The 12,851-nt window shown below is 47.2% G+C and overlaps 1 protein-coding gene across 1 annotated transcript; it reads right to left on the bottom strand.

The window, feature by feature from the left end:
• Nucleotides 1-10,807: 10,807 nt before the first annotated feature.
• LOC306759631 (growth arrest and DNA damage-inducible protein GADD45 beta-like) lies at nucleotides 10,808-12,168 on the bottom strand. The gene is made up of 4 exons (XM_079245327.1): nucleotides 11,971-12,168; nucleotides 11,745-11,846; nucleotides 11,428-11,650; nucleotides 10,808-11,348 (listed from the first exon to the last, which is right to left on the bottom strand). The coding sequence occupies exons 1-4, from the start codon at nucleotides 12,012-12,014 to the stop codon at nucleotides 11,235-11,237; spliced, it is 483 nt and encodes a 160-aa protein (XP_079101453.1). The 5' UTR covers nucleotides 12,015-12,168; the 3' UTR covers nucleotides 10,808-11,234.
• Between the last annotated feature and the right edge of the window lie 683 nt (nucleotides 12,169-12,851).

Genomic DNA, 12,851 nt, shown 5'->3' with positions numbered 1-12,851 from the left:
CACATGCAGAGAGGAAGTGGTGTAGTTTCTGGTCTGTGTTCATGTTGCTGCCGGTTAGAAAGGAACGTAGTCATGAACTGGAATGTTTATCAGGTCGGAGACATCATGGAATCATTACCTGAGCTCCGGATGGGGAACAAAGAGCGACCTGCAGCCTGCACGCTGCTTCAAAGTCATGAAACTTTATTCAAAACCTGACGAAACAGGACGACATGACTGTCCACAAGCCGCTTCACCTGCGTCTGCACGCAGCTTCAAACCCATGCAACTTTATCAAACTGCAAACGAGCATATAAAGCTCTGTTTTGGATCTTTCTTCTTTTGAATTTTGTTGGTTTTTACAGACATTTAAACTATTTGAACCCTGAAACACATTAAAATAATGTAAAAGTTGCTGGCATGTTTATTTAAACAGCACATTTCAAGTACAAGATCATAAAAAGTATTACAGATGTTGCAAAGAAAGCATTGAAAAGTTGTAAAAGGCAACAATAAAAAGCTAAAACAATTCATTGTGTTAAATTTTTCCCTGTTTGGTGAATTTTGCCATGTTTTATATTGGTTTTGTATCTCGCAGAGGTTATTAGCCTTTATCAGTGTCTGTGTAGCTTTATTGTCTGGGGGGTACATTTTTTGTCTATTTCTGATCATTTTCTTCTTTTAATCTCTGTTGTTTGGTCTGTTATTGCTTTTATAGTCATGTTGTGTCTCTTTGTTGTCATTTTGTGGTTGTCGTTGCAGACATTGATCGTGTAAGTTGTAACCGGCTGTGAGACGAAACTTGGAGCAGCATTTATTCCGTCAAGTCAAGTTGAGACCAAACCATTAGGTTCCAGTTCAGGACAGTTGTGGTTTGCAGTTGAACGCCTGCGTGGTTGAGGGTCAGGAAGCTGACCGACGCTGCGCAGCTCAGCGTCTCCAACTTCCTGCTGCGTCAGATGTCCGCTGTGATGACATCACATGACAGCAGCCAATAGGAGAAGGAGAAACTGGCTGTTTCCTTTGTTGCTTCAGAGTGGTGAAACATTCAGCAGAGATGCAAAATAAGTCTGACATCTAAAAGCTGGGCTGACTGAGGGAACATGTGGGGCTGACACACATAAAGACACACAGTTTTCTACATCAAATACATCGCACAAGTCCAAATACACAAATCTCTCAGTGTCAAAGATCAAACAGCGAAACTGTCCTCACGCGTGCCAGAAGCTGCACATGAATGCACCACAGATACTACGGCCGGCACGCACAAAGAAACGTTCTGTTCCTGCAGAGGAGGAAATAAAAGGCTGTGTTCACTATCCAAAACACAACAAACACGCCGTCCATCTCCCCGCCGCGCCGTGGTGAGAGCCGCTTTGTGCTGTCATCCTGAGGGCTTTTTGATGTGGAAGAAGGCTTGAAAACATCGATCAGTCATGAGCAGGGTACGTTCTTTTACAGCAGCTGCTTCAGACGCCTCCACCTACAGCAGGACGGATCTGCCATCGGCTTTATGTGGATCCAAGAGTCCATTTCCACATGGTGGATGCTCTACGGGCGGATGCCAGTTCTGATGACAAAAACAAGACATAAATGTGTAGATTTTTTCTTTGACTCTTTCCAGGTTTGGTTTCCTCATAAGGAAGAATGACGTAATCAGTTTCAGAGGAAAGACAGAAAAAGCAGAAGATGGCGACATGACAGGAAGACGATTCTGTCTCAACACTGGCAGTTAGACTGAAACAGACCCCAGTCCCTTCAGTGTGCACGTCTAGGGGCCCAAACATCATGAAGGGGCTCCTGGACCACGACTCAAACACCAAGTAGCTCTTTGTTTCGTTTATAAGATAAACTTAATGACTAAATATGACACAAAGTCACCAAAAGAGACAAAAATGACCCCAAAAACATGTTGATGTAGCATCTGAGTCATCTAGCTCATCGTCATCCTAATCAGTTTAATAAACTGGACTCATTTTTATGGTTCTTATTCAATTTAACAAATGCTTCACGTCACTTTATGAAAGGTTTTTTCAGGTTCAGCCAAGCCCGGACTCCCCACCGGCTCGGTAAAACCCAGAATCCTCAGCATCAGACAGAGGCGGCGACTGATGACGAAACGATCACAAACAGACAAAAAAAAAAAAAAGAGTCACAAAAAGAAAACAAAGATAAAATTACTGCATGCAAGTGGAAGAAACCACAAGAGAAAACATCAGTTTGGAGAAAAGAAAGATGGGCCTGAAAATATAAATCTGGAGGATTTATATTTTACATTCAGTCCTGAACTTCAGACATCATGTTGGCTGGTGGATGTCAAGGTTTTAATCACACTTCTGTTGCCTTCAGGAACCCTAAATATGTGTCAGAAAAGTGTTACTCATGGGTTTTTGTGTGCTTTGATGCTGCAGGGATCTCTCCCTCTCACACTCATCATCCATCTGCGTTTCCTCTCCTCCTCCCTGTGACTCATGTCTTCGCTGGACCTGAAGCAACCTTACATGGTCAGTGACGCAGCAGCAGGATCTCCCTACGTAACAAGCCGACGCTGCGCTCGGCTCAGACTCGGCTCCTCATCAAACACAAACAAATACGATTTAGAACTCCCACCAGCCGCCTCGGCTCTCCTAGCAGTCCAATCAACAGGCTCCATCTGTTTCCACGGTGACGTGATGCAGAGCGAGAGAGACAAGCCTCCATGCTGCTGGACAGAAATAGCTGCAGGAGTGAAACACTGACACGCTTTTAAATCCCCCCAAAATAAAGCAGCTATTCCAGACTATCAGATGAAAACACTCAGAGGGTCGTCGCCATCATCGCACTGTCATCACTACTCTGCCAAGACGACGTGGAAGAAGCTTAAAATACAGGGAACACTAATCTAGTTCGTCAGTTTCTGCCAAAATGGTCCACTTTTCACAGATGACTCGGTTTTCCAGCTCGGCGACGTCGCTGGTTAAACAGTTGGCACAGAATCCAAACAATCACCCCAATGTCCAAAACCAGCAGACAGCAACCTGATTCCAGTCCCAGACTCACATCTGAGTCTCAGATCCAACAAGTCGACATCTGGTCCCAAGTCAAGACCAGTCACCACCAAGTCCAGTCCCACACGCTTCTCCAATCCAAGACCAACAAACCCCTTATCTCCAATAAATGAAACACCAAAGGTCAAAACAGGATCTTCTTTTTGTATTTGGTCCGCTTGAAAAGGGCCGAGACCTGCGTTTGTCGGCAGACCAAGTCCGCTTCTTTTGTCCAAATCAGAATTTGTTTGATGCTTTCACATTTCCACAAACGAAGCGGACTTTCCAAGCAAATGGACTCTGATGTGAAAATGCTGAAAAACGCTGATGTGAACGTTACCCTTTACACTAGTCCAGCAGGTCCATAACCAGTTTCTCACTGAAGAGCAGCCAATAAGAACAGCAGGTCAAAACCAAGTTCATGTTAGGACAAAGGACGAAAAACAAGTTTCAAGTCTAAACTAACAGTATCCATCCATCCATCCATCCATCCATCTATTCATCAATCCATCCATCAGTCCATCCATCCAGCAATCCATCATCTGTCCATCCATCTGTCTATTCATCCATCCATCCATCCATCCATCCATCCATCCATCCATCCATCCATCCATCTATTCATCAATCCATCCATCAGTCCATCCATCCATCCATCCATCCATCCATCTATTCATCTATTCATCAATCCATCCATTCATCCATCCATCCATTTATCCATCCCTCCATCCATCCATCCATACATCCATCTATCCATCCATCTATTCATCCATCCATCCATCCATCCATCCATACATACATACATCCATCCCTCCATCCATACATCCATCTATCCATCCATCTATTCATCCATCCATACATCCATCCTTCCATCCATCCATCCATCCATTCGTCGTCTGTCCTTCCATCCATCCATCCATCCATCCGTCCATCTGTCCTTCCATCCATCCATCCATCCGTCCGTCCGTCTTTCCTTCCATCCATCCATCCATCCATCCATCCATTTATCCATACATCCTTCCATCTGTCCATGCATCCATCCATCTATCCATCCATCCATCCATCCATCTGTCCGTCTGTCCTTCCATCCATCCATCCATTCGTCCATCTGTCCTTCCATCCATCCATCCATCCGTCTGTCCATCCATCCGTCCGTCTGTCCTTCCATCCATCCATCCATCCATCCATCCATTCGTCCGTCTGTCCTTCCATCCATCCATCCATCCATCCATCTATTCATCAATCCATCCATCAGTCCATCCATCCATCCATCCAAATCAGGACTAAAGGCTCATTTGCTCGATGCTAACGATGGATACACAGACAGATGGACAGTTTTTTCAGTCTCCTGCGTCAGTCATGCATGTAATTTGGTCCTTTTTCCATCACTTGACACTGAAAACAGCGATACCACCAGAAATCACAGGGGGCAGTGTTGAGTTGTACAGCTGACACACAACCAGAGACTTTAACAAACCACAGAAGAAGAAGAGAAACACGACGACGAGGCAGAAACAGTCAAATAAAAAGCATCTGAAGCAGACACCAAAGTCAAAAAGAGCAGCAAAAGACTTTCTTCTTCTGGTGTTTTCAGGCAGTTGTAAACAGCTTTATGTCGGCACATTGCTGCTACCAACCATGGAAGTGAACTCTGCACCAGTGGATGAACTGATTCAATGACAACAAAATAAAATGAATAGAAATATGGCATTTTGAGGATGTTTAAGGAAGCACAAAGGGGCCTTTACAAGCAACAAATCAAATCCAGGATCTAAATCAAGAAAAGTCCATCAAACATTGACTCAAGCTTTGCAAGCAGATCCAAACTAGATCAAAACCAAGATCAACAATCTCCCAATCAAGTCCAACAAGTTGCAAATCCAGAAGATCAAACTGTGAGTCAACGGCGTTCCAAAGCGAGTCCAACAAGTCCAGCATCATTTTCCAACCGAGTCCAACACCCAGCATACCTGGAGCAGCTTCCTGCACCTGCAAGTCTCTAACAAAACTCAATCATTACTGATCAACAGGCGTCTTATCAGGAGCAGGGAGTCCAGAATCCTGCAGACCACCATGCTAACGCTGCTTTCTAAAAACTACATTTATCTCTGTGATCTGGGAAATGCACCTGAACCTGAAACCTGCCATACTGGAGTACCACACCAAAACACATTCACACACACACACACCCTGAAATCCTGGTGGGTGTGTATAGTGATTAACACGGGCTGGTGCATTCCTTCCTCCACATCAGAGACGCTCAGTCTGGCTACATTAAGGTCATGTGACCTCCATGTTGCCGTCACAACCATCTCTGATGTCAGATCAGCCTGGAAAGTTCAGAGTGCAGTCGGGGTGTGAGCTGCCTGACTTTAACCTCACGTACACATCTCTACAATCCCCATTGTTGGAGTTCATTATTTGTACGTAACCATGACAACGATCCTTCGCACACCTCAGCTGCATGAAAGGCTGCTAAAATGTCAGTTTCTTCCAAGACGTAGTTAGCATAGTTTGCATAGTTTCTGCAAAACCGTCTCATTTAAACTTCCCAAACCTCTGCGGACGTTTCCACAGCGGACGTTTCATCAGGTCACAGCAGCAGCAGGAACTTTCCGGAGACTTTTATCTGGAAAACTTTGCTGTTTCTGTAAACTTAAAGCCTCCTAACTTCACAGCTCTGGTTCTCTACATCTGTGTTTTTCAACCACCGTGCCGTGGTACATTAGTGCGCCGTGAGAGATCATCAGGTGTGTCCTGAGAATTTCACCTGATAGGTCTAAAAAGCAGCTCTGTGTTCATCCAAACAGGTCCCAGTGAAGGACAATAAAGTTCCTTCTTCTGTTTATCTGATTTCTATTCAAGAGGATTTGATGAGATGGACATTATATTAATTATATGGACTTTAAAAAAAAAAAAAAGACATTTTGGTTTGTGGTTCAGCATGTTCAGCATCAAATTAAGTTTTTATTTAGTCCAATTAAACTGTAACAACTGACTTATTTCTGTATTTTCATAGTGAAAGAATAAAACAGATGTAAACATCATTTATAAGGAAAGAAAAGCTGCCTGAGCCTTGCAGGAAGACAACGAACACTTTCTGAGTTCATGAGACTTCACATAAAGGTGAAAGCAAAACCTTCAGCTGTTCAGAGCGAAGCGTGAAGTCAGAAACCAGAAATCTGACATATTCAAGGTGTGAACAAGACCTCATCACTGTCTCCATGACGACCAGAGGAGGAAAAGCCCATCTGAGCGTGCAACGCCAACAAGTAGAAGTGCTAAAAGTTTACTTTCAGTCTTCTGTCGTGACAGTTTCTGCAGCGCAGAGCGTAACTGTGGGCTGTTTTCCAGTTAAACAGTTCTGTCAGCTGCAAATGCAGAACATTCTCTGTTCAATAACAGCAACTTTATGTGATTACTTTCCTCTCAATTTCACTTTCAGAATCATTTAAGGTGCACTGAGTAGTTGATATCAATGACACATTTGGTGGAGGAAAATGTTTTTTTCACGAGTTTTCATGCAAATGACTTAAGTTTGCAAAGTCAGGACAGGTGGTTGGTGCATTTCTACCTGATGCAATAGATATTTCTTCCATCTTTTGCTTCGTTTACGTGCATAAGTCGGCAAGTTTTCCGTCCCTTGTGGATGCAAACAGAGCAGTTTGGCCAGAAACTGGGGGGGCAGTGTAGAGCAGTCACTGATCTGCGACCAACAAAAGGAACAAAGAAGAAGAAGTGATGTTTACTGCACTGCCTCTTTTATGTCTCTGTCTGAGAGGAACATCTTCCTGATCTCCATCGTCGCCTTAGTGTCTGAACTGACGTGGAAACTTGGAGTTTAACTTGGAGAAACGCCAACATGAAGGATGCATGAAAGGGTTAAAGCAGTGATGTTTGAAATGGACGAACCGATCCGTAGGATAGAAGATTCGGGACAAACGGTTGGAGAAAGATACAGTTTGGAAATTCACAATTCCGACATTTCCAAAGTCCAGACCGGTTTCTACTGACTTCGGCCGGAAGCCACGCCTCCAAAGCCACTTCCAGAGGATTCACCATGTTTTGGTGTAGTATGCTCGCTGAGCTCCAAGCCTCTGAGAGTGCATGATTCGTGCACAACGAGGGGTTGAAGGAGATGGGATAAATGAGACACATATCACCATCCAGTCGTTTTAAACTGGTTAAAATGGTTTCAGGGAAGCACTGGAATTTTTTCCAAATCGTCTTTCACCTCTGGACTCCTGCTCAGACTTCAGGGACAGGTCTTCAGGGACTGGTCTTCAGCGACAGGTCTTCAGGGACAGGTCTTCAGGGACAGGTCTTCAGGGACAGGTCTTCAGGGACAGGTCTTCAGCGACAGGTCTTCAGGGACAGGTCTTTAGGGACTGGTCTTCAGGGACAGGTCTTCAGGGACAGGTCTTCAGGGACTGGTCTTCAGGGACTGGTCTTCAGGAACAGGTCTTCAGGGACAGGTCTTCAGCGACAGGTCTTCAGGGACTGGTCTTCAGCGACAGGTCTTCAGGAACAGGTCTTCAGGGACAGGTCTTCAGCGAGACCTCAGCGTCTTTACTCAGGTGTTCACCCTGCAGAAACAGCAAATTCTACTCGTCTTTGTTTTAGATATCATCAGCATCGAGCGATCTACTCACCGTCTGGTTGGGTTTGGGCAGAGAAGACGTGGAGGTTTGGAAATGTCTTGACTCGACTGCATGTTAAAAAACCTTTTTTTCTCTATATATATCTCCAGTATTTATATGCATGCAACCACAACCCACCCAGACATGAGTCAGATGCAACAGATTCTGCACAAGACGAAGCATGTTGGGATGAAAATGTCGCCTCTTCCCTGCAGATTCTGCGCATTCACACGCTGTTGGGACTTGTATTGACATGAACATCATGTGTTTATTGTTTTCAGGTTGGAGCTTAGAGTTCAGTAGAAGCTGCTAATCTCTTGTAATGTTGTCGTTTTATCTGCAGCAGGTCATATCAGGTGGCAGCTGATTGGCTCAGCTCTCAGTCACCTTGAGGAGTTCACCGTGCCGTCAGATGAGTGCTGGCCTTCGCCCGGCTCCGGCAGCCATGGGCCGGATGCCAAAGCCAACAGTCCTGCGGAGTTCCCGTCACCTCCAGCAGGATGTGACATCACAGGCGCGATGTGCGCTGGACTTTTCCCGCCCACCAGCTTTCACACAAACACACAGCTGGAGGAACTCGCTGTTCTTTGTGTTTACAGACATATTCTCCCTCCTCTCTGCAAGACTTCAGGAACAGAAAATAGATCCATGAGAAAAACTCCAAGCTCCCGGTGGGAACCGATCCTGCAAGAAGCCCTCTGAGCAAGGCAGCTTCGCTGTTGCAGGTTAAACTCTCACAGGGCAGAAATAAGCTGCACGAAACCAAGGCATTGCCGTGGAAACGAAGGGGTGTGAAGACATCCACCAACACACTCCTCCGTGTTCTGGTCCATTTTTATCCTGACGAGTCGGAGAACAGAGAAACTAAATCCCGGTTTACTTCTACGCACCGACCTTCCTGCAGTTTCCACGTTCAGTTTCCTCAAATCAGACGAAATTTCATTCGTTCATGCTGGATAACTGGATTTTTATTTTTAAATCTAAGCATCTTTCATTCCTGAACACTTCCAGACATGTTTACAGTGTTTCCTGGATGTTCAGATAAAATAAAACACACTTATGACTCTGCAGTTATCACAGGAAAACCGGTCATAAATAACAGCAAACAACTCAAACTGTGAATAAATGTTTTACTTAAAGAAAAATCCCGTCTGCTGATCTGACTGGTCAGTTTCCTCAATGTTTCTCAGAACTTTGTTTATTTGTTGTAGTTTTTATGAGAATTCAATTCGATTCAACTTTATTTATGCAGCGTCAAATCACAGCAACGCCATCTCAAGACGCTTTACAGAGAAAAAAACAGAACTAGAAAATCGTGAATGCCCTTTTAGGCTGAATGCTTGATATGCAGTTGCGTAACCATTTGGAGAAGCAGCACAACTATGCAGCTTAATTTATTATGACAACGCATCGGGATTCGAACCCACGAACATCTGAACAAGAGCCCATTTCTTTAACCGTAAACATTCAGATTCATGAAAGCCAATTCATAACAGCCCATGTTAGGAAACCAGTTTATGGAAACGCAGGTTTGTAGCGTGTTGGCGTGATCCGGCTGCAGAGGACATCGTCCATCTGACGGGGACTCGAACCTTTGAGGGCTAAAACGGAAGAGTTCTCCTGCTCACCGATCAGACTCTCCACATCTACAAGGACTCTAAGATGAGTCCAGCATGCAGGCCGGAGCTGTCAGGTCCAGTCTAACACTTCCCTGTTTTAGCACCTAAAGAGGCTCAAGTCAAGATGGACGTTTGCACCAACTACCACTGAATCTTCACACTAAAGTCTGTTTTTGCAGAGGCGGCTCTGAAAGGGTCCAGGGGGTCCAGTTCCACCCTGACAGCAGACCTCTCTGGTCTCCTCCTGCTGAGGGAAGAGTCTTCTGGATATTAGTTATTTACTATCATTTGAACTGGTGCAAGATGTGGAACCAGAGCGTGGCTCAGTTTTCCAGTCTGACCCATTAAAGAGACGCACCGCTAGCAGCTGGTGGGTCATGACCCAACTGGCAGCATGGATGCGTTGATGCAAAGAGATTAATCTGTGGAATCAATAAATTCATTTTAACGTGTTAAAGTTGTACAATAATCTGAGTTTAGTTTCATCTTGGTGAGAAGCCGATTTTATTGGTTCCTTCCTGATCAACCCTTCCTTTAGACCTCCGACCAGATGACCTGCTGGTGCCGCTAAAGGAGAAGTTTTAAGACTTTTAAAGCTGATGTTCCCTAAAACTGCAGATGCTGATGAGGCTCCATCTGGATGCAGGAATGGAGGAAGTTTCTTCCAGTTTTTCCATCCAGAGCGAACCTGAATCATGGCTCCATCACAGCACTGCAGCGTTAGCTCTAACAAGATGCTGAGGAAACCTTTAACATTTTCAGGTGAGTTTTACTTTAAAAATACAACAGTATTGAATTACTGTAAACTTTGAAACCATAAAGGCCGTCAAGTTCTGTTTTCATTCATTCATCATCCAAACCATTTGTTCCAGTTCAGGGTTGCGGGGAAGCTGGAGCCGATCCCAGCAGTCTGGACGAGAGGCAGGTACACCCTGGACGGCTCGGTCCACCGCAGGACCGTCACTTCTGTTGTCTCATGTGTCTCTGCAACAAAGCAGCTGGACCCCCCCCCCCCCACCCCCACCGCTGGTCTAGAACCGCCGCTGCTGCGTTTCTAAGATCACGTGTTTATGTTGTAATTTACCTCCATCTGACTGCTGGGTAACCGTGACCCACATGATGTCACACACACACACACCATGCTGCACACACACACACACACACACACACACACACCACCTTAGTCTGATACCACAACTAAATGTTTTTCTCTTCCATGTGACTTTCTCCAGGAATGAAATTCCTGCAGACTGAGCTCACTGTGGAAGAATTTTATCTGATTTGCTTCCAAACATGAAAGTTTTCTGAACTGTCAGAAAAAGATCATGTGGATAAAAAGTCCGATTTACAAAAACATCCCGGTAAAGATGATCCGAGACATAATGACAGAAAGTCATCGGCTGTTGGTGCTCTGGTCTCTTTACAGTCTCAGTTCCAGTCCACACACACGCACACGCACACACGCACACACACGCACACACGCACACAAAGCACTCAGAAAGTTCTCCTTTTACTCAATAATTTATTCAGATAAAGTCAACATGTTTTTCTTTCCACTCATATATTAATCTGATCACTTAAATAAAAACAGGCACGTGACGTCAGTGTGTAACAGAAACAATGACAGTCCATTTGCGCGTGCGCGCGCACAGGTGAGCAGAGCACCTGCGGCTCAGTCCAGGGCTTCACGTGCAGCTCCTTAGTTCATGCATCACGTGACATCCAGCTGCTGTCACCTCGTGGCAGCTTCTCCCTCTGCAGATCCACAACCTGCAGGGTCCGGTCCGGTCCGGTCCGGCTTGCAGGAGCAGCACGTCCGGGACCTCTCCTGCTCCCAGGACCGGGTCGAGCACCGGGAAGACTCCGTCCTCTCCCACGCCATGACTCCTCTTGTGCGCGAGGACAGGCTCAGCTCATCAACATCTCACCGCTCCACGGCGGTCTGGCTCGGTTCGGCTCGGCCCGGGTCGGACTCAGCGGTCCTGCAGCTCCAGGCAGGGGACCCACTGGTTCCTGCAGCGGCTCTCCTCGCAGAAGCTGCCCACGTCCTGCAGGGCCTGGCACTGCAGCGGCTGCACGGGGGGGTTCTGTGGGGGGACAGCGGGTCAGACCTCCAGGTTCGGTTCATGTCAGAGGAAGAGGAGGAGGAAGAAGAGGAGGACTTACAGTGACCAGGATGCAGTGCAGGTCGCGCGGCTCGTTGCCGTTGCTGTCCTCCGTGTCCTCCCCCAGCAGCTCGGCGAGCCTGCGCATGCCGGACACGCGCAGGATGTTCATGTCGTTGTCGCAGCAGAAAGCCTGCAGGAGGGTGAAGTGGATCTGCAGCGCGATGTCATCTTCATCCTCCTCATCAGTGGCCAGCACGCAGAGGACCACGCTGTCTGGATCTCTGCAAGGACAGACAGACCCGGTCAGACTCAGCTGTTCAGCAGCACGCGCATGGTGCGTTCAGGTTCCAGCGTGGAAAAAACACAACTACTTACACATTCATGAGTTTGGCGGACTCGTAGACCCCCACCGTGAGACAGTCCTGCCTCTGAGCCGCGACCAGCAGCTCCTCCAGAGCCTGGCTCACCGTCTCCATCCTGCAGGGACACAAAGCGGGTTAGAAAGGGGTCCGGACCGGCGGCGCGAGCGCCGGGTTAAAAGCCGCCTCCTGGAGCGCCACACCGGCTTGGAGACCGCGCGTCATTACGCAGCAGAACTTACTTTTTATCGGTGCTGCTGGATCCAACAAGCTCCTCCAGAGTCATGCTGAAGTCAGGGAAATATTCCACAAAAATCCAGGATAAGAAGGAAATATCCACAGCGCGAGCTCGGTGTCGGTAAAGTCCACAGATAGAGTCCAGACCGGGGTAATCCAGAACGGGGTAAGATCCCTTCAGGGTCCGGGGAGCAGCGGGAAAAGTCCGTGTCTGAGAGAGAGAAGCTGTCTGACTGTGGAAGCCGAAACTCGCGTGCTTTATAATCGGCTCCTCGATGGGCGGCCTCGCGCCCAGACCTCCGCGCCCTGATTGGTCCACCGCTATCAAAGGAGTTTCCGTTCTGCGCGGCTATTGGCTGAAGAGGCAGCCGTTAGTTTGGGTCCCACGTGGGAGGTTTCGGAGAATCCCCCGCGTTCTTTCCCTCCTCCTCCTCCTCCTCCTCCTCCTGCTCCTCCACACGTTTGTTTACCGGGAGTTTTTCTCTGTTTTCTCCTCTGAGTGGAGGAATTTCCAGACCCCCCCCCCCCCCCCCCCCCCCCCGCAGCAAACCCGCATCCCAGCCCCGCACAGACTCAACCCAAACGGACAGACATGAGACGTCTCTGCTCCTGCAGGACCTGGGGGGGCTGGAGCAGGTGACCCGTGGCAGAGCGCGAGCCCCGCGTGCACAGGAGGCTCCAGCTGTGGAACCGCAGTTGTCCCAAAACCAGAAGTGCAAACAGAAAATGTACAAATGTTTTTATAAACACAAGTTCAGCTTCTCAGAGTGTTTCCTTCTCTTTCTGGAAGCTTCAGCTCCTGCAGCTCCCAGAGGCCTCATGCGGGCTAAAAATAGCCCGGGTCAGGGGATAAGAAGCGTTTCCTGGAGCCTGGCACGGCTTGCAG

The sequence above is a fragment of the Telmatherina bonti genome, assembly GCF_933228915.1.
Source record: "Telmatherina bonti genome assembly, chromosome: 8".
NCBI classification, from domain to species: Eukaryota; Metazoa; Chordata; class Actinopteri; order Atheriniformes; family Telmatherinidae; genus Telmatherina; species Telmatherina bonti.
Note: the sequence above shows the minus strand (reverse complement) of the source record. Positions and strands in the feature narration are given on the sequence as shown.